This window comes from Eretmochelys imbricata, chromosome 1 (assembly GCF_965152235.1).
Source record: "Eretmochelys imbricata isolate rEreImb1 chromosome 1, rEreImb1.hap1, whole genome shotgun sequence".
Taxonomy (NCBI): Eukaryota; Metazoa; Chordata; order Testudines; family Cheloniidae; genus Eretmochelys; species Eretmochelys imbricata.
Genome location: NC_135572.1, coordinates 126913941 through 126936482, shown reverse-complemented (window position 1 = coordinate 126936482; position 22542 = coordinate 126913941). Strand labels below are relative to the sequence as shown.

At 41.7% G+C, this 22542-nt stretch overlaps 1 protein-coding gene across 3 annotated transcripts in view; it reads left to right on the top strand.

The window, feature by feature from the left end:
* Positions 1 to 22542, top strand: part of ZBED1 (zinc finger BED-type containing 1) — a 217263-nt gene that overhangs the window by 181608 nt on the left and 13113 nt on the right. For all 3 annotated transcript variants that reach the window (XM_077815330.1, XM_077815320.1, XM_077815309.1), the window contains one exon: positions 4128 to 4335. In XM_077815330.1, coding sequence (XP_077671456.1) covers positions 4128 to 4335 — 208 coding nt within the window. The remainder of the gene's footprint in view (positions 1 to 4127; positions 4336 to 22542) is intronic.

Here is a 22542-nt window from a genome sequence, read left to right as displayed (position 1 = left end):
CCTCATCTCTCAAAGTTGTACTGTCATTTTGTTTTTATTGCTACTTGACTTTTTCTTTTGGACAAATATAGAAACAATTAAAGAGAATGAACTGGCAAGTTAATATTATACTTCTTTACTTCCTGCAGCTGGGATGCAAATACAGCCCTTTGCTTTCCGTTTTTATTTCTTTTCTTAAATTTCCCTGGAATTTATTGGTGTTTGTTTAATTTTTCTTTAAGGGTGAAAAATCAATAAAAAACAAAAATGAAGGGCAGCTGGCATGGGGGCAGAGGTGTCTGGAATTCCCGGTGGCTGGGGCATGGTGGAGAGGACAGGGAGGGTTACTCACAATGTGACAGTCAAGGAAGCCTTCTGCTTCCTGCAGCAGTCAGGTGGTCTTGGCTGCTGGGGCCTGGCTTCCTGCCCTTTTCGCTCCTCCACTGTGCAGAGGAAGCAGACAGGAACCATGCTGAAGGGCCAGCATCAGGAAGGGAGAATCATAGAATATCAGGGTTGGAAGGGACCTCAGGAGGTCATCTAGCCCAACCCCCTGCTCAAAGCAGGACCGATCCCCAATTAAATCATCCCAGCCAGGGCTTTGTCAAGCCTGACCTTAAAAACTTCTAAGGAAGGAGATTCCACCACCTCCCTAGGTATCGCATTCCAGTGTTTCACCACCATCCTAGTGAAAAAGCTTTTCCTAATATCCAACCTAAATCTCCCCCACTGCAACTTGAGACCATTACTCCTTGTTCTGTCATCTGCTACCACTGAGAACAGTCTAGATCCATCCTCTTTGGAACCCCCTTTCAGGTAGTTGAAAGCAGCTATCAAATCCCCCCTCATTCTTCTCTCCCGTAGACTAAACATCCCCAGTTCCCTCAGCCTCTCCTCATAAGTCATGTGTTCCAGTCCCCTAATCATTTTTGTTGCCCTCCGCTGGACTCTTTCCAATTTTTCCACATCCTTCTTGTAGTGTGGGGCCCAAAACTGAACACAGTACTCCAGATGAGGCCTCACCAGTGTTGAATAGAGGGGAACGATCACTGGCAATGCCCCTCGATCTGCTGGCAATGCCCCTAGTATACATCCCAAAATGCCATTGGCTTTCTTGGCAACAAGGGCACACTGTTGACTCATATCCAGCTTCTCGTCCACTGTAACCCCTAGGTCCTTTTCTGCAGAACTGCTGCTGACCCATTCGGTCCCTAGTCTGTTGTGGTGCATGGGATTCTTCCGTCCTAAGTGCAGGACTCTGCACTTGTCCTTGTTGAACCTCATCAGATTTCTTTTGGCCCAATCCTCCAATTTGTCTAGGTCCCTCTGTATCCTATCCCTACCCTCCAGTGTATCTACCTCTCCTCCCAGTTTAGTGTCATCTGCAAATTTGCTGAGGGTGCAATCCACACCATCCTCCAGATCATTTATGAAGATATTGAACAAAACCGGCCCCAGGACCGACCCTTGGGGCACTCCACTTGGTACCGGCTGCCAACTAGACATGGAGCCATTGATCACTACCCGTTGAGCCCAAAAATCTAGCCAGCTTTCTATCCACCTTATAGTCCATTCATCCAGCCCATACTTCTTTAACTTACTGGCAAGAATACTGTGGGAGACAGTGTCAAAAGCTTTGCTAAAGTCAAGGAACAACACATCCACTGCTTTCTCTTCATCCACAGAACCAGTTATCTCATCATAGAAGGCAATTAGATTAGTCAGGCATGACTTGCCCTTGGTGAATCCATGCTGACTGTTCCTGATCACTTTAGTCTCCTCTAAGTGCTTCAGAATTGATTCCTTGAGGACCTGCTCCATGATTTTTCCAGGGACTGAGGTGAGGCTGACTGGCCTGTAGTTCCCAGGACCCTCTTTCTTCCCTTTTTTAAAGATGGGCACTACATTAGCCTTTTTCCAGTCGTCCAGGACTTCCCCCGATTGCCATGAGTTTTCAAAGATAATGGCTAATGGCTCTGCAATCACATGTGCCAACTCCTTTAGCACTCTCGGATGCAACACATCTGGCCGCATGGACTTGTGCACGTCCAGCTTTTCTAAATAGAAGAAGTGAAGAAGGCTGCACCCTGTGAGTCTGATATCCCTGTCAGAGAGAACCCCCTTCTCACCCCGGCCCTGGGATCAGGAGAGCATTCTGTCTGGCAAGGGGACTCAGTACTCATGGGATGCAGCATTTAGGGTTACCATACATCTGTATTTTCCCGGACACGTCCAGCTTTTTGGTTCTTAAATCACCGTCCGGGAGGAATTTTTAAATAACTAAAAACGTCGGGGATTTTGCCATTATTATTTTTCCCCAAAGAAGAGTTGATCATTCAAGAAAGAAAGTGAATGTTGATCATTCGAGAAAGAAAGTGAATGTTGATCACTGGAGAAAGTGCCCACTTTTTCCCCCTAGTTCCCAGCGCTTGCGCCGTGAAACAGCTGTTTTGCATGGCTGGGAGGGGGGGGGGGAAGGAGGGGGAACGCAGCACGCTCAGGGGAGGAGGCTGGGCCTGGGCAGGGATTTGAGGAAAGGGGTCCAATAGGGCAGGGAGGGGGCAGATTTGGGGTGGGGATTTTGGGGAAGGGGTTGGAATGGGGTGGGGAAGGGGTGGATTTGGGGCAGGGCTGGGGGCAGGGGGCGCGAGCAAGTATCTCCCCAACCCCTTCCCCCCCCCCCCCCTCCCGTGGAGTGTCCTCTTTTTTGAATGTTCAAATATGGTCACCCTAGTAGCGTTCCACTCTGAGGGCCCGTTGCTGCAGTGGTCAGGTGGTCTCAGGTCCCGGGACCTGGTTCCCTTCCTGTCTCTCTCCAAGAAATTCCCAGGTCTTGCAAAAGCCAAAATTCAGATGAAAACTGTAAAATCCAAATACTAGCTTTTTCAATAGCCGGGGATTTTTCCGAGAAACATCGGTAAATACTGAAAACAAAGGGACTTGGCTATTAAAGTCACTGTTGCTTCTGAAAGTTCCTGATTATTCACATTGTTGGCATCCAGCACTGCTAACAGTTAGATAGCTTCACTGGACTTATAAATCCACATGAAATGAGAGTGCTTGCTAGAGGCCTATTCTTCCACCTCAAGGCTGACTAGTCAAGTGTACAGAACATTAAAAGCCAGGTATGATATGGGAAATAAAGAGTAAACAGAATTCTGAGAAACAGTTACCATTCAGTCAGCACATACTCTTCTGTGCATAACAAAACACAGAAAATCTTCCTAGGCATTACCCTTATCTCTGTGAAGCGCTGAGAGATTAAATGAAAGGTCTGCAGTAATTACAGAAGCAGAGTTGTCATGGAAGTGGAATTCATGGAAGTGATGTTGAAACCCCAATCTGGGGGAGTATTTTCAGTGACATACCTACTAATTTGCTTGACAGTAGCATTCTTTATTCAGACAGAATTTTAAAAAATGAAGTGAAACATGATTAATCAGCAACTACTAACTAAGAAGGTTGACTTTGAGGAATTTGAATTTGAGAACTTCCAACATCTGAATCACAGAAGGGGCACATGGGTTCTGAACATAAATGTTTTGACATAGAGTCTATCAGTTTTATGTTTGCATTACATATGCCGTTTGTCATGGGCTCCATTTAAACCGTTGTTCTAACTAGTTATCTTCCAATGTTAAAGGTTTTATGACTTCTGTAGTACAACTTTTAATTAGCTTGTCACCATACTAACCATCACACAGTTTTGCCTGCCTATCCACCTGTTGTATCTTGTCATAATCCTAGACTGTGATCTGGGGCAACATAATGCATCCGTGATCAGGGCCCAATAGGTGCTGCAGTTGTATAAAGAATAAATAAATAATAGGAGGAATGAGACTGGGTCATTCTGTGGCTTGATATTTCAGCATTTCCAGGAAAAACGATACCTTTTAAATTGTTTGCAGCACGGATTCTGATCACATGTATGTTTATCTAAGATACTTTCCATAAAGCAGTCATTGAATCTAGTGAAATAGTCACCAGAACTATAACAAGCAATCTGCTTTCAAGTGATAAGGCTTTCCTGTGCCTACTTACTTGTGTTGCTGTCTACCGCATAATTTAGCAAACTGGCAATGCATGTGATATCTGTGCTATAACATTTTTCTTCTGATTATTTTCCTCTCTCCCTCTTTTCTATACAGATGTTCTTATTCACCCCATGGAGCCTATGCCCAAAGCAAACTTGCCCTTGTATTGTTTACCTATCGACTACAGCATCTCATAACTTCAGATGGGAACCATGTGACAGCTAATGTAGTAGACCCTGGAGTAGTGAACACTGAGCTCTACAAAAATGTCTGTTGGGCTACAAAAGTGGTCAAGTGGATGACAGCATGGCTATTTTTCAAGGTACATGATTATTTTAATGATTTTGGTGTCATGTTTTTGCATTGCTAGAGCTGCAGTCTGTGCAGGACTACAGAGACTTTCAGGCTTATCATTTATGTGTTTTATTCATTATGATAGTTTCAGTGCTGATAAAGTGCACAGAACAGATAAAGTCAGTCTCTGCCCCAGAGAACTTATTTAGACGATGGAGAAAGGACAAGACACAGCGTGAGATCAAGAGGAAGGCATTACTGTCTCTTTGTTTGTAGTTACACATATGAATACTCCTGGGGGAATTCTGCACCAAAAAATTAAAAATTCTGCACACAATATTTTAAAATTCTGCATATTTTATTTGTCAAAATAACACAATATAATCACTCCAGTTTCAACTATTCTTATAATTTATCAGGTATGTCAACAATACACACAACAACAAAAAAGATTCCCCCAGGAGCAGAGAGTTAAATAAACCCCTAAGACAACCCAGTTCCAGGCGGCGTTTGCTGGAGGGAGCTGCATGGGGCATCCAAAGCACAGACATCTGCACCTCTCTCCCCCCTCAGAACCCAGCCATGGGGCACCCCCAGATCCCAGACACCCACACCTCCTTCTCTTTCCCCCAGAGCCCAGCCTTAGGGAACCCCTCACCCCCCGGCCCAGACACTTACACCTCCAGAGCCTTTACGCCCCACCCTCACAGCTTCTTTACTATCCCACCATGGGACGTTGTGTGGTACGACCCTGCCCATCCCTCACCCTTTGCCCTCTCCAGTCCCCAGGAGAATGAGGATCAAGCCAGGCAGCCAGAGCTTGCAGCCTCTATCCCCCCAGGCTGTTTACTACACTCACTGCAAGCTGGGCTCTGAAGAGTCCAGCAGCCCCAAGTGGAAGCCAGCAGCTCTGCAGCCCCAGTTATGCAGGGAAAACATGGAATTCTGTGCAAATTCTGCATTGCACAATGGTACAGAATTCCCCCAGGAGTAATATGGATTATTTGTACACGCAAATCATCATTACACCCAAAGAAAAAAATTAGTTTAGTGTAAGCTTATGGAATGACTTGCTAACATGGAGGCCCAAATATGCAAAATGCTCTCATAAAGCACCTTCCACATCCGATCACATTCTGAGAACCAGAGGCAAGCTCTAATGGCAGTGTGTGTTCTACTTGCTTATGTGATGGTGTCCATCACACTGGATGGCACTATGCAAGCACTATGTTATGTACAGGAGAGTGGAAGGAAGAGAGAGGCAGGACAAATGAAAAACGATGTGGCTCTCTTTTGAATGCATGCTTCCAGTTGCATGTTGTCTTCTAGGCCTGATCTATGCTGGAAAAGTTGCAGCTGTGTGACTAAGTTGATTTAAAATCGATCTTGTTACACTGGTGCAAACCCCTAATGAAGATGCACTTAAACCAGTTCAAATGTCACTGAAATCCATCTTTGTTAGGGGTTTGCACTGGTGTAACTACATCAATTTTAAATTGGTTTAATTACACTGGTACAAATTTTCTAATATAAACAAAAGAGCTGTGAAGAGAGAATTTTCTGCTTGTGACTCATCCCACGGCTTTGCAGGTAGGATTGGGTTAAGTGAACTAAGCCTGATTCCAATGGAAAAGTTTGTTTTCCAAATTAAAATGAACCATTTTAGATGATCTAGGAACAGATCCTCAGTCCCACAAAATAAAATAATTTAAAACTTTGATATGGAAATAGTGTTAGTTTTAATGTTTTATAAAGGGCCTGGAGTCTGAAGGAACTGCTGTAGAAACAAAATATAAACAAATAAAACCATGTTTTAGAAACACTTTATAGTGTTTTTTAAGTATAGTGTTTATTTTTTCACTTGCATACTGCTAGCAAAAATTGTAAGGGGAACACTTGTATGAAATGCAACACAACATTCTAAAAGAATTTCATTTTGCTACATTTCATGTCTTGTCTGCCATTTCTTTTCAAAGTGCCAGACTCCAGTTTTGTTGTTTGTTTCCTTCCTACCTCACTTGCTAACATTAATTTTCTTTAAGGTGTTTAAGTACAGCTCAGCGTTCCGTGCAGAGTCACAGCAAAAATTCTCTTTCTCAGAAAGGAAATAAGATATCTTATTGTTTGCAGCACTCAGTGCCACTCAGCTTTATTGTTGTGTCAAGGGACTCATTTTGGTACTATATTGACGATATTTAGAAACTAAATAGGATGTCACTGAACACATAAAGTGAGTTTGGATTTATCACAAAAGGGAATTGAGTACTTACAGCTGTAATAGTAATGCTTCCTGCAGTCCCTCATCCCCTCTTATTCCTTATAGGAAATGCCAGTCTAAAAAAAATCTGCTCCTTCTTGTATTTAGCAGTGCATTCTGAGTTACAGAGTAACAGCCGTGTCAGTCTGTATTGGCAAAAAGAAAAGGAGAACTTGTGGCACCTTAGAGACTAACCAATTTATTTGAGCATAAGCTTTCGTGAGCTACAGCTCACTTCATCGGATGCATACTGTGGAAAGTGTATCCGATGAAGTGAGCTGTAGCTCACGAAAGCTTATGCTCAAATAAATTGGTTAGTCTCTAAGGTGCCACAAGTCCTCCTTTTCATTCTGAGTTAGTTTCCCAGACCTGAAGAAGAGTTCTGAGTAAGCTCAAAAGCTTCTCTCTTTCACCTACAGAAGTTGGTCCAATAAAAAATATTACCTCACTCACCTTGTTCCTCTAATATCCTGAGACCAACACGGATACAACTACACTATGTAAATTTGAAAAAAAAAAAGGCAAAGCTGTCTTGTATCAATAGATGAAGGAGAGATAGTGAGTTGCTTTGAAGTGCCATACTCACAGAGTCTGAAATGAGAATCCAGCAATTGAGGGGTTGCTTTTTGAGTCAGAATGTACTTTCTTTGTTTGTAGCAATGCTGCACTTTTCCTGTAAAGCAGTGGGGGCAGAGGGAGGACAGAATAATAAAAGTTGTCTCTATGAATTTTGTCTCTCCCCCTTCATTAGCTGTCTGTACTGTACCTTACTTTACCTTCTCCTTTTTATTGCTTAATTTTTGACAACAGGCTTACTTATTTGGGGCCAAATTCTGCCACTCCTTCCCACATTGAGTTGCTGCTTATTCCACATATGGTCCAATTCACTGCAGTGGGACTGTATGTACCTCCATGCAGAGAGCCAGGACAAGGGCAACATATCACTTAAGCCTTCAAAATAAATGATACGTGATAGTCTTCTGATTAGGGATGAATTTCCCCCAGAACAGTACATGAGTAATGATGGCAGAACTGGATCCCTTAGTTACACGCAACGAGAGTGGATATTATTTATTTCTTTGTGGGTTTTTTCTTCCCTCCCCCAGAATTTCATTTCTGAGTTGGTAAGCGTGGGTCTGGTTTTTAGGGTTACGTGGCAACAACACATTGAACATGGGGAGGTTGTTATTAATATTAATATCGGGGTGAGCCTTTCATCCTAAGGGCTCTCAAAGCACTTTGTAAACATATACAGGAATTCCGTCATCCACTGTAACCTGACACTGATGAATGTACACCCGGCCCAAATAGCTCCCAGACAGGAATTATGGAATGGTTTTGTCCCCTCTTACATTCTCTCCTTTTGTTTGTCGCCATTTTGTTTTATTCCATTTAAGGGCCCAGAAGGTCAAATAGAAAACATCCAGCTTACTGTATTACTATCTTCACTAGCATTAAATCCACTTCTTTTACATCTATGAGCCCAAACTTCTGAAGAGACAAATATCTCCTGTGAGGTGCCAGCCACACTCAGCTCATCACCTCCCAGGAGACCCTCAGCACTTTGCAGCTACAGTCCCTGACCTGCCTAAAACAGGTATTTATGTGCCTGATTTTAACTCTTAAGCAGCCAAGTTTAAAAATATGCCACTGCACATTCATTTACTTTTCTTTAAGTATTGACAACTTAAGCTGCTTACAGCATATGAAATGTTTTCTTCTGATTACTGAATAAAGCTCAGAAAAAATCTCCCTAACATTATTAAAAATTGCTCTCCAACATACTGCAGTGATGTGCACCACTGTAAAAGCATGGATCAGTGAGTATTACCAGCTCCTTTAATCTTATAAAAAATGCTAGATTAATGTCCACTCTCAGGTAGTGACTGAGGGGCTGATCCTGAGAAGTGCTGATCATCTGCCGCTCTTATATTTTCGGTCAAGGTTGCCAGTCCCCACTGTAAAATTTCTTCTTTAAGTATCCTATTTCCAATACAGTTTATAGATTTTTTTCTTTTCCCCCTGCAGGAGGTTTCAATACATGGTCATTACCCCTGTCACTGTGTGAGAGAAACCAAGTATTCCTTCTTTAAAATGTAAATTGATTTTCAGCCTTATGACTTGCTAGTAGACAAAGCCTGATAGAACTCTCTCTAAAGTTCAATCAGATGTTATCGCTTAAGAATCCGTAATGGATAATGGACTTCAGTTTAAAGGAACACAGCCCCAAACTGTAAAAGATAACAAATTAATAGGACAATAATTGACTAGTTAACAGGACTCTCATCAAACCCACAACTAAAATATAATCAATTCTGTGGTCAAACACAACCACTTCAGTGAAGGATACTGGCTGAAACTCAAGCAGAGAGGGTGATGCATTTTGTCCTCTCCAGAACTGCCTCTTCCCCTTTAGAATTTGAAAGTTGTTTCTAAATCCAAATTACCTAGTCTAATATAATAACTCCTTACAGAAGGAAATATTTGACTCTACCACTGTATGGAATCACTGAGGAGTCTCCATAATATCCACTTTCGAAAACAGTTCCACTGCATGGGATTTCATTGTGCTATGGTGGAAGAAAGGAACTAATTTCATTGCTTTCTGCACAGCTGTAAGATTCCCAAAACTCCGTATGGTGCATTTGGTTGGACTCAGATTCTTTGCCACTAGAGCCCTAGCTGCCTTCTCTCATGCTTCATCTGTCTCAGACCACCTGTATATTCCAAGGTATCCTGTAAGGATGAAACTGAGGAAGAGGTTGCCCCTCAGTTGATTGTCCGTCATAGATTTTTGTCCCATATAAATAAGAATTACTGGCTATTAAATCCAAAGCAAAGAAGAGGCTGAACATAAGCTTTCATGACCTGTATCGATTTGGGTTATTGAGGAAAGTGTAGTCAGGCATAAGGACTATAGCAGTCAGTCAGAGTGAGCTACCCCATTTCTTCCAAAACTTGACATAAACTTAATTTTAGGGGTTTTCTTTGTTTTCTTCACTTGTTTCTAAATTATCGTTAAGAAATCTTACAAATGCTCAAGTGATGCTGGAAAACAAAATCCAAAAAAATTGGAATGATCTTTCATGCCATCAGAATTTTTGCACAAGACTTAGAATCACATTTGCTATTCAGAATGAGGCACTTTTTCCTTTTGGCACTCTGACTGTAGCAAATGCATTTCAGCTTCCTGCTTGAGGTGTTAGAAGACAAGCAAATCACCACATATTAATAGCAGCTGTACAGAATTAGAATAATTAAATTCTACAGCTGAAAGTAACAATATATCAGCATCAAACCCCACTCTCTAGGAGTGTCTGTCCCTACAATATCATGACTCTTTTTACCCTGAAATATGGCCTAAGGAAATCCAAGATAAATCTACATTTTTTTTGTACAATGTAAAATGGCTTCTGGTTAAAAGTTTGCAAGGATAAATGGATGAAAGTTATAAACAAGTGAGGAGTGTATTGACAAAGCTTTAGTTTTTTATAAAAGAAGATTTTTATTGTTAACTTTTGTGTGGTAAAGGATAAACTCTCAAATTCATTTGATTTTTACCAATGCAAGTTTTTCAACATACCTGAAAAGATACAATTCCCATAGAAATCAATGAAGAAATGCTCTTTGTAGTGCCTTAATGGATGGGCAATAGTTGACAGGATATGGCATAGAGAACATTTAAAACATTACAGCAGGTGCCAAAGATTATTATCTCTTTGAAGAGAAGACACATCAAGTTCTTCTGATGGTGAAAACATTTTCATATTCAGAATTACAGAAGTTAGAGATGGGGAAGACTTACTCGATCATTTAGTCCACCCTCCTGCCAATGTGGGATTGTTTTCAATCACACATTTTCTAGTGAGTGTTCAGTCTAGTTCCAATCAGTGGGGCTTCTGCCAGAGTTGATGATGAAAGTGGAGCTACAGCTAATGGAGCAAGATCATTTGGAATGGATCAAATAGAGTTTCAACTTAGCATCTGAACTCAAAACGATCATTTAATGAAACTTACGGGCGATAAGCATTTAGAAGAGACTACTCTAAACGTTCCTTTGTTTCTCTGAAGAAGGATTGTGTAGAAATGCTGTATTGGAAATGCCAATTCAAATACAGCATTTTAGGAACATGGATAAAAGAACAGGGTTTGGGGTAAATCTGGATAAAATCTAGCCACAAACAAGACTCTATGGAACAGAGTTTTAAAAACAAATAAGGAATATCCATGGCTATTACTAAATCTAAATGAGTGTCTATATAGCAAGTTAATTATTTTTTCCCTGAGGAATGCAACTCCTCATGCTTTCCCTTTCTGTTAGCAAGTGGCTCAAAAAACTAAGTTTTAGCTTCTAACTGCCTCTTTGTGCGCGTCTGTACACAGAGGGCCCTTCTCTGGGTCACTTTGTGAAACAGAGGATTTCCAGTTGCTGTTGTGTTACTTCCTCTCTCCCTTCTCCAGATAGAAAGTGTTTTCTTTTCTGTAGTATGTCTGGTCTCTGCTAGGTAGCCCCCAAAACAAAATGCAAGGCTATCCCTGACTTCAAGCTTCCTCCAGGATCATGCTTCTGCTCCACCACCAGGAGGACAGCTTAGTTTTTAGAGATCTGTGACATTATTCATTCAAACGACATTAACAATGCAATAGGTGTTGTGGCAACAATACTATAATTATATGTTCTCATAGTTGTGTGTGTCTAACGCTTTGCAATGCAGTGTGCTCTGGTAAAGAGCTACCATCTTTTTCAGGCAAGTTTCATTTCATTAAGACTTTATTAGAATGCTGTCCTAGTGGCCTAGTGGCAGTATTCATATTTTAATTTTTATTTAAAATGTTAGAAAAAGACACCTAGGACCTTGCAACGTGCCCTAACATCTTCAGTTAATTATACAATGCAATAAAATCCCAGCAACTTTAAAATAACCATTCCAACAGGAACTCAACATCATACTACATACTCCAAAGCAGGAGTTTCCTAGTCTAACTCAGGCAGGGAAGCTGCAGATAGTGCTGGCCTCCAGCTCCAGAGGTAATAGAAGGTGTTTTACATTTTAATCCATTGGCCAAAGGGCAGAGAGTGGTTGCTACTAGGCTCTCCCATTAGGACAGCTGCCAGGACACCACCTGTGGAGATGGAGAGCGAGCCACCCAGTATTCCTCTAATTGAAACATCCAGCCACAGAGAAGAGGGAGAGTATCAGCGAGTCTTCACTGCACCCCATCAGGAGGCACAACTGTGAGGAAGGGGAAAAAGCCATTGGCCTCTAACTAAAAAATCCTGTCATGCTACCCTGAGTGGAGGAGCAGTTCTGGGACAATATCATCAAAAGTAGGGAAGATGCAGAGGAATAGTTTGGATGGGGTGTGTGCAGATAGAAACTACATGAAGGTGTGGTGTGATCTACAGGTTTGCTGAGACAAGTAGGTGAGGTAATATCTTTCATTGGGCCAACTTCTGTTGGTGAGAGAGATAAGCCTGCCAGCTTACACAGAGCTACAGGTTTGCTAGCATTCGTTTGGGCACGACTTGCATAACTCACCTACTGTGTTGCCACTTACACATAGTGCAGCCAGGCCAAATTGATGCTGATAAAGCTTATTCCATCTGCGCGTGCCACTTATTTGACAGAAAAAATATTTTTGGAATGTTTTGGAGAGTTACTGGCACCGTTTCTCACCTCCCGCCCCAAGTCTCTGTGCCTGTAAAGCCTGGTGCCTTAGTTACCATGAATCCAAGTGTACAGGGCTCAAAGCATGACAGAAAAAAAACTCTATATGTAATCTAAAATAGCGTTTCTATAGATAAACAGACAAAACTCTGAATCTTTATCTCAGGCCTTCAAGGAGAAGCAGCAATTGCTGGGTTCCACTGGAAAGTAGAGAAATTCCCTTTTCCAGTGGTTCCAAGTTTCCATGTCTGGTCCTACAGCGCTAGACATTAACCCTATCACTTTTGTTTAAATAGAAATATTGGTACAGGACTGAATCTAGTCCATTCTGGGCACGAGGCAGGTATAATTCAGGGTGGGGTGGGGGTAACTTCCACACTTGCAGAGGAAGGAGTAAACATTTAAATCTAGATAATACTTAATCCTGCCATGAGTGCAGAGGACTGGACTAGATGACCTCTCAAGGTCCCTTTCAGTTCTATGATTCTATGATTTTCAGGCCAAGTTGTTGTTTGTTTTTTTAAATAGTGGCTTTTTGAAGCTCTGTTGGGGCTTGGAATGCCAGATTCAGCTATCCTTGGACTTAATTTGTAGGTTGCTGCCGGTGAGGCAATCAAAGGTGAATATAAATAAATTGATCACAAGGAGATATTACACTGGTCATCCTTGAAAACTTATGCATAAACTATTCAGTGAATTCTTATGTATAACAAATAAATTTGTAAAAATTAGGCTCAGTTTGCACATGATTTGTGAACAGGAAAAAAAGCTAAATTCACAAGAGGTGCTTTGACCAGCTTTCCCTGGAGTAAAGATAATATAAATTACTTGCACAGAAGATTTATTGCAAGCCCCAAACAAAAGCATTTACATTGTGACTATGTGAAAACAAAAAAGGCTACTAAAGTATTGAAAGATCAGATAGGTGGCTGAGTTAAATATATTGTAAGAAATGGCAAATAATAAGCCAAATTCTGTTCTCAGGTAAACTCACTGAAGCTCATGAAGTTTCATGGGTGTAATTAAGTACAAAATTTGGCCCAATATCTCTAGCTGTGTGTTCCAAGAGTACCATAATCCTGGGCATCCCATAGTTACAAGTAATCAATACACATATTGGCAGGTGAGTGTTAGCTTGTCAGTATATATGCATTATTACACTGTTCAAATATTTCCTTCAAAATATATCAGTGTCTGTAAGTCTTCACAGGGCACATAGTTACATTTGGCAGTCCCAGTTTTAGTGTCGGAAAGCGTAAGCTCACAAATGAGCTCCATTAACATGTTCCAGCTGTGTGGGAGGAAATGCAGGTCACAAATGACAGAGGATTTGCATGAGTCCTAAACAACATACAATAAAACCACAATGTGCTTGCACAGCTTCCCAGGGATGGAATTTACAATTGTGCTGGTTGTGGCTCTTTCAGACTGAGCTAGTTCTCTGTCACTGAATGAGATGGAGATGTCTCTCCCAGTCCAGTGTCCAGACATGCTTTTAAAAATTAAGAGTTGCCCAAAATGTTTGGGGTATTTTTGGTTTGCTGTCTTGAGCTATGGAGCTTGTAATCTTTGACCTAAAATCCTTTCTTCATTTTACTAATGGTTTAGCCAGGGGTGGTGCATATGTTTTGATACATGATATTATTCTGATTCTAATGTAACCTTATTCAATATCTTTGTCTGCTGAGCTTTTAGGAAGCATTGCTTTCCGAAATAACTCTGTGATATTACTTGCAGATGATTAAAGGCAGAAAGAGAGAGACTCTCAGTTTTGGAATTTAATCTGTTGAAAATAAGATGAGCCATTCAAAGTAAGTTTTAAAGAGTAGCTTTGCTCTGAAGAGTGGCTGTAAAAATGGCATTGTGGAATGCCATGTTTATTGTCCATATCCAATATATTCACTTTACAAACATGCCAGACCTGTAAAATTAGCCTGCAGTTAACTTATCCATGTAGACAAGTCCATAGTAAAGTAAACAGTCAGGCTGATGATGCACAAAACAGAATAGAATTCAGCTCACAATCATCTTTCTTTTGACTCTTGTAGAAGCAGTGTTTACCCAGTCTGGCTCTTGGGCTTGCCACTGCCTTGGTTTCTCTAATTAAGAAAACTTTGCACTGTGGGTGTTTTCTCAGTAACTCTCCACTTTTGGGAGTCTGGTTTATTAGCGTAAAGTTCAAAATAACACAAAAGTTTCACCAAACCTTCCTAGCTGGCTCCTCTCTCTACAGAAAGAAAAGGAGTCCTTGTGGCACCTTAGAGACTAACCAATTTATTTGAGCATGAGCTTTCGTGAGCTGAGCTGTAGCTCACGAAAGCTCATGCTCAAATAAATTGGTTAGTCTCTAAGGTGCCACAAGGACTCCTTTTCTTTTTGCGAATACAGACTAACACGGCTGTTACTCTGAAATCTCTCTACAGACTTGCACTTCCCAGGCTGTCCCCCTGGGAACTAATGTGTATGTCTCTATGCAATGCATCATGTGACCCTTTTATATATCTGTTCTACCCTGGCACCAGTGCAGCTGAGCCCCAACCCCCTTAAAGGGCCACCTCTCCCTTTGACAGCTCTACAGAGTAACAGAAGTTAAAAAGGGGAAAAATGTATTTTTGCCACTGTTGATGCTGAAAGTAGATCTGGTAAGTCAGAAGGTGGCAGTTTTATCTAATCACTTTTCTGAATAATTTTCACTGTAAATGCAGTTGCAACCATACGTTCAGTCCTCAGTCAGTTTTCATTCAGGCCGAGCCTCTTTTTCAGCTATTGTTAACGGCCTACATACCATAAATGTGTCCTTCTCCCAGTGCTTTGGCTGTGTAACCTTTCTGAAAGGTCTGCACTGCATTAGGTCAAACATGAACTGCTGAATGGGTCATAGATTTCCAGCTTTTTAAAAAGTAATAGACTATAAAATGTGTTTAAGGCAAGATGTTTAGATTTGTCATCTCTGGGTCACTCAATATACTTCCAGAAGAGGATCTAAAGGAGATGCGGGACCGTCAGTGCTCCCACACTGTACTAGCACGTGTGATGATGTAGCTGTGGTGTTCTGCTTATACTCATGCTCTCGACACTAAAATGACAAGGCATCTGAAGCGTCAGAATTTAGAGGCTGGGATATAGCAGGACTGTGGCAGTCCTACAGTGGTTGCCATAAAAAGCCAGCATTTACCAGTGGAATCCTGTGCAAGTCACTTCCTATTCTAAGAACCATTCTTTGATCGTTGTCGGCAAAGGCTGACATTTTAACAGTACTTACTGCCAGCATATGTCATAAATGGGGGAATTGACAAGCACAGAGGTGTTTATTGACTTGTCATAAACCAAAATAAATAGGGGTAAGTTTTGTTTTCTTCTCTCATGCTGGAAATCCTTCTCTTTATGATCACATTGTTTTCTCTGCCATTCTTTCATTGCCTTTTTGACCAAAAAGCGGGGGAGGATGCTTATAGTAAGGCCCCAAGTAAATATTTAGGCACCTAAATAAGTACCCTGATTTTCAAACCAATCAGCTCCTCCTTTTGAAAACCTCAGCCAAATGTCCTGCTTATTGGCCTATCTCTCTCTGTTGTGCTTTTCGGAATAATAGTTCTTCCTGTTGGCAATTGACCAGAAGAGCTGGTTCCCACAGTACTGATACAGAACCATAGTGGAAAGTACTGGGCTATGTGAATAGAGATCTGAGTTGAGCAGCTTTCAACCAAAGTAGGAACTTTTATTGTTCATTTTCAGGTTAAAGAAAGCTGTGGACATTACATAGAACAAATTTGTCTCAGTAAACTGGGATGCATGGCAGCAGTAGGTACTTTTGCCTTTTTCACTTCCTATTTGGATTACCATAATGTGCTCCTGGAGATTGGGCAGTCCTTGGAGGTTCCTTAGAAACTTCAGCTAGCGCATAATTCAGAGGCCAAGCTGTGTGGAGGGGTTGATTGCAGGTTGATTGAAATACATTAGTGCTCCCATAAGCTTCCCTGGTTTGCTGTTCGTTACCAGGTGTAGGTCAAGTGCTGATCTTGATCTTCCAAGACGTATGTAGTTTGATTTGTGGCTCCCTGAAAGATTGTAGCTCTTCTAGTACCCTGCTGTGACACTTGAGGTCAGCTCATGAACTCTGGCTAACCGTTGCTAGAGTGGACTGCCTGAGGGTTAAAGGGAGGTGTTTGTCCAGTATCCTTAACTCTGGAATCACATCTCTCGGTGGGCTGAATAAGCCTGCATTTGTTAACCTCCAGAGCACCGAGAAAACACCATCATTATGTTCAGGCTTTTGTATGAGAGGCTGGGAGAGGTATTTTTATGTTCTTGTTTTAGTACGGTGAGTCTGCTTCATTTGAACTGATGCTTGTAACACTAAATCTTGAGTCGTTTTTATATACACACAGAGAATTGGTGATGGACACGTTTAAAAAACTGAAAAATAAATGTGCTGCTTCAGTGGTTTTTAGGGTGGTTTTTAAAAACATGATACTGTAATTTAAACAGGGCAGGGTGAGTTTATAGCCTCTCGTGGGCCCTTGGACTCCAAGTTATAGGCCTGTGGTAACCCCTGGCTACTGATCCCTTATGACAGGTAAGATGTATTAACAGTCCACAGAATTGCTGAGCTATATGTTTGTCCTCCGATGTAAATCCATGTCTAGATTTAAAAATGATAAATCCTTTGGATTATATTGAAAATTTGAACAGTCAAGAAATAAATGGTACACTAGACTGAGGCATAGGTCTCTTAAACGGCCCTAAATTTAGATGCAATTCACTAATCCCTCATGCACTTTTCATTGCTCTTGGCAGCATGTAGGGTTTCTCTTATATTTGTGATGGAAACATCTGTTTACGAATCATGTCACTGAGATATGCATCTTCCTTATTGGTTCTCCAAGGTATGAGATAAATAGGCACAGTTCCTCTGGCAAACATCACTGCATTGCAGACTCATTTGCACCAGGAAATTTTTGTTCATGTACATTTCTCTGCTGCGTAAAATTATCACTTATTTTCACATAGGGTAGCCATGAGATATCACAGTGGAATACATGTAGCTCTAGTTCTCTATTTGCCTAACTCCTGGTATCAGCTTGTATCTCTGGTTGATGGTGAATATGTATTAACAGAGCTTTGCAGGCATTTTATTACAACCATTACACAATGCCATTATCATGGAATAAGATATGAATCTAAAACTCAGCAGGCTAAGGCATTCTGCATGTTCTGGTGGTCCCTCTCAATTATCAATAGATTCTAGGTAGTTTTCATGTTAAAGTATTACTCTTATATTCAGTTGTTTTCCATATACTGCATTTTCTCCATGAACCGAGTCATTTATATTTTTTTACCATATGCTAAACAGGAATGTGACCTGTCATTCTAATGTGGCAAATATATATATATTAAATTTAAGTCACCTACAAAACTAAAGAATATTCCAGTATAAACTTAGTTATTGCACTGAAGACAAAGCCTTGAGAATGCTGGCTGCTTACACAATCCTTTAACTTCCACATACTATTTGTCATTGTCAGTGCAAATTATGGAGCAGAAACCTTGCAATTATCCTCCAGTTAATGTACTTTCAAATCAAAAGAAAGGGCAGATCTGTGGTACATCTGACAAGCAATCAGCTCACCTTCATTCCAAGCAACCAAAAAAAGCTCTTCAGTGGGGCTTTTTAATTATGAAACACGTCGTGCCAAGTCTGCTAACAACACTTAGAACAAGAAAGATGACTGTAACTTTTTCTTTAAATTAAGCCAGAAGCTTGGGAGCAGACAGTGCAAGGTGCCCAGATATGTGCTTTCTGGTAGCATAGTAGCTTCCTGCCGAGCCATTCACATTATGAATGAATTAACAAAGAACCAAAAACAAGGCATTGCAGTATTATTGATATTCTTCTCTCAGGTTTAATACCCACTAGCCTGCTACATTTGATACCATTCGGAAATAGTGAAGAAGTACAGCTTTTGTGTGTAGACAAGACCTGTGTTTGAAATGAACGTTATTGACAAACCCATGGGTATCATTTTTCATTTGATATATTTGCCTAATTATTAAAACTCAAACTCAAATTTGATTATATTGACAGAGAAGATCATAACAGTTACACCCAATTCCTGTGATTCTTTACTAATTAAAGACACATTTAATACAAACATTTGTACTTAAACATTATATTTTAAAATTTCTGAGCAGTGTTTCTGCATTGTGCTAGATCATTTATGGATTTTTACAGAGTATTCCCTGCATTTCTTTAAACTAGAAGAGCAGTCATTTTTTTAAAAGACCAAACAGCTTTTTCCCTCTATTATCTTACAGTTATATTTTTTCTTGTCAACGTTGTGACTATCAGGAAAGTATCCAGGGGAAGATTTTCAAGGGCACATGTAAAATTAAGTATCCAACTCCTGTTGCCCTCCAGTGGGAATTGGGCACCTAACTGACCTTTGTACCTTTGAAAATCTCCCCATAAGACCAGATGTTGATACCATATTATAGTTCAGTGCAGATGTTAACAAAGAAGTTGCCTGTGCACTAGCAGATATTAACGTTCTAAATAATATAGATAAAGGCCTGATTGGCCTGGTGAGTACTTGAATGGCAGACCTACAAGAAAATACCTGAAAGGCCTGATTCTCATGTTGCCTTGAACCTGGAGTCAGTTATAACTGGGAACTATGTGTGAAAAATTCTACTAATGTTGTAAGTGAGCAGAGAATTCTAATTTGGAAGCTTTTTTAGTTTTATGACCGCTTTGCACTGGATTCACATAGGTGTAAATGACCACCCAAGATGGAAGGCCGTATTAGAGAATTAGGCCTATTATACTTTAAGAAGTGTTGGTGATGATTCAGAAAGTAGCAGAGCACCTACTAAGTCAGTGATAAACCTCTCTTCCAGGATACTCTTAGGGCATGGCTACACTTGCAGATGTAGAGCGCTTTGAGTTAAACCCGCCTTCGGAGAGCGCAGTAGGGAAAGCGCTGCAGTCTGTCCACCTGACAGCTGCAAGTGCACTGGCATGGCCACATTTGCGGCACTTGCAGCGGCATTGGGAGCGGTGCATTATGGGCAGCTATCCCACAGAGCACCTCTTCCCATTCTGACGCTGTGGCTTGTGGGAAGGGGGCAGGGCATTCTGGGTCCTGTCCCAACACCCCATGATGCATCGATTTGCATCCCAGCAATCCCTGTGCTTCCACCCACTTTTGGTGCCATCTTTCAACATTTTTTGTACTGCATGCTCTGTCTTCCCTTTTGGTTTGCGGGAATGGAGCCCGAACTGCTGAGGAGTATCCTGACAAGTCTCGCCAGCACGTCACATTTGGCAGTCGAGTTATTCCTTATGATCCAAAGTGACAGCGAGGGCTCCGACAAAGATATCGACTCGAGTAACACATATGACATGAGATTGCTTGTGGCATTCACGGTCATGCTCACCTCAGTGGAACGCCGCTTTTGGGCTCAGGAAACCAGCAATGAGTGGTGGGATCACATCGTCATGCAAGTCTGGGATGACGAGCAGTGGCTGCAGAACTTTCAGATGAGAAAAGCCACTTTCATGGGACGTGTGAGGAGCTCGCCCCCACCCTGCGGCGCAAGGACACGAGATTGAGAGCTGCCCAGACGGTGGAGAAGCGGGTGGCGTCGCAATCTGGAATTTGGCAACTCCAGACAGCTACCGATTTGTTGCTAACCAGTTTGGAGTGGGGAAGTCGACCGTTGGAATAGTGTTAATACAAGTTTGCAGGGCCATTAATCGCATCCTGCTCAGAAGAACCTGACTCTGGGTAACATGCATGACATTGTGGCTAGCTTTGCACAAATGGGTTTCCCTAACTTCAGAGGGGTGATAGATGGCACGCATATTCCAATTCTGGCACCAGCCCACCTAGCCTCAGAGTACATTAATCGGAAGGGGTATTTCTCTATGGTTCTCCAGGCGCTTGTGGATTACCGTGGGCATTTCATTGACATTAATGCAGGCTGAACTGGAAAGGTGCATGACTCAGTTATATCTGTATGCTGTACCCTCCGTAACATTTGTGAAGGGAAGGATGAACGATTCACTCAGGCATGGAACTCAGAGAGTCAGCAGGGCTATTAGAGGGGCCCAGCGCAGGGCTGCAAGGATTAGGGATGCCTTAGGGGAGCAATTTGAGGCTGAAAGCCACCAGTAATGTCTGGTGCCCTGCACGGGAGTGAAGTGCAGTGGTTCCAATGTTAGTAGGAATCTGTGTTTGCAAAGCTGAATTGCAGTGCCTGTTTCTTTCCTGGGCTAAGGTATCTTTTACTTTATGCAATAATAAAGAATATTTTCAAAGCCAAAAAATCCATTTATTGAAAAGAAAATTCATTTATTGAAAAGAAATGTTGGAGATTGGTCCTGCTTTGAGCAGGGGGTTGGACTAGATGACCTCCTGAGGTCCCTTCCAACCCTGATATTCTATGATTCTATGAAACACAACTGCTTGGGAAACAGAAAGGGGAAGGGGGTGGGGTGGGGCATGGTACAATCACAGATTTGTGCATGTCCTGTTGTCATACTCAGCCTTCCTGTCTGGAGTGCTGTGCAATGAATGCTGCACTTCGGGATGGCTATACTGCATGGTGATGGGGGTCGAGTGCAGTGGGTAAGGGTCGTAGTTTTCAGGGCTGGGTGGTGAAGCTACAGGTGTTGGAGGCAGCAAATATTACTGTAGAACTCTTAAATAGCGTGCATATTGCTTGTGGGTGTAGCTTCACACGCTTCATGGCTTCAGGAATTATTTATGAATTAGAGCCATTTTTTTTTCTCAGAATGGAGCTCCTACTCGTTAAGCACAGTCATTATCAATGATTAGCTTTAAAGTTATTTTCATGCACCAGTGGTTCAGATTAAGAAAAATAAGTAACTTATTTTACAGCAACATGTAACAGCTGTATAGTATTTATTAATAGCTGACAGGTTCTTTGGATTTCTTTTTAATTACTATTGAAAAGAAATCATCAACCTTTTAAATTGCCACAAATCCCAGAATGACTAGAACAGTCTTTGTTTTTTAAATGTCATGTTATCTCAGGACAGAGCTGCAAAAAGATGAATTTGTCAGTTTGATGATGATATAATTTGCAGGTACTCAGGGTACATGGCTCTCCTTTTAATCCCAGTTGTGCTGATTTCTGTGTAGTAGACAATACATTACTTTTTCTGATGAAATTATGAGAATAGTGATTTAGCAAGGAGGAATAATTAAAACTGTTTGTCTTGCAGACTGTCAGAGGCTCTTAGGGATTACACAAATAAAAATTAACTTTTTTTTTCCTGTCTGTGTTACAGTCTCTGCAAAGTTCACAAACAATTGTAATCCTATTTTACTGAGTACAGACTTAAAAGTAAAAGGTTGGTTATCTTTCATTCATTAAGGATAGTCTTAGATTAGTGAAAAGCGAATATTTTATTATGAAAATGTGCTGATCACAAAACTGCCTGACTCTTGATTCTGAGCTGTATTTTGGCCCCTTTATGCCACTTGGGGACTGAAAACCAGCCAGATTGCCTCACCAGCAATCCCCAGAGCTGTGAAGGCCAACAGAACGACCCTCTGCTGCCTCTCAATGTAGCCCCCACACAGGAGCAGGCCTGAGGAAAGAACGGGGTGTCCTAGAGTGTTTGTGGCTCATGCACTTTGCCATCCGGCTATGCTCGGACACCAGACAGTAATTTGGGGTTGTTGCAGCCAGGCTGGAAGTTAGAGCAGCCCTTGGGGCTGAGCCAAGGTAGCTCCCAGCTACTAATCCAAGAATACAAAAAGCACAACATGTTAGAGTCACTTTCACCTCCACTCTTGCTGGCTTGTGCTTTTCACAGGATGACCTGCACTTTCTGCCCCAGCCTGTATGCATGACAGCTAGTGCACTCTCGCCACCTTCCCGTCCATCTGTGAACACCTTTCCCTACATTTTGCAGGGCTGGCTGGGTCAAGGTGCTGACATGCATTCACTTGATGTAGGTCTGTTCCTCCTTCTGTTGAACTTATTCCTTCCCACCAAAATGCTGCTATCGCACCCCACCACCACGCATGTTGGCTACCACTCATGTCTGCTCCAGCAAGTGGGAGAAGGGAGTCTGCCAGAAGAGCTGACCCACTGCAGACTTCCACATATCCTACGCAAGCTGATGGAGGGGTTGCAGTAGTGAGAGTGGTGTTCTGAGGAAGGGGGTTGCTAGGATGGCATTGAAGCCGCCTGGCTCCTCAAGCACTGAAAAGACCTCAAGTTCCATCCCACTGCACCATCGGGGTGAATTAAGCGTATTTATCAAATGAGAATG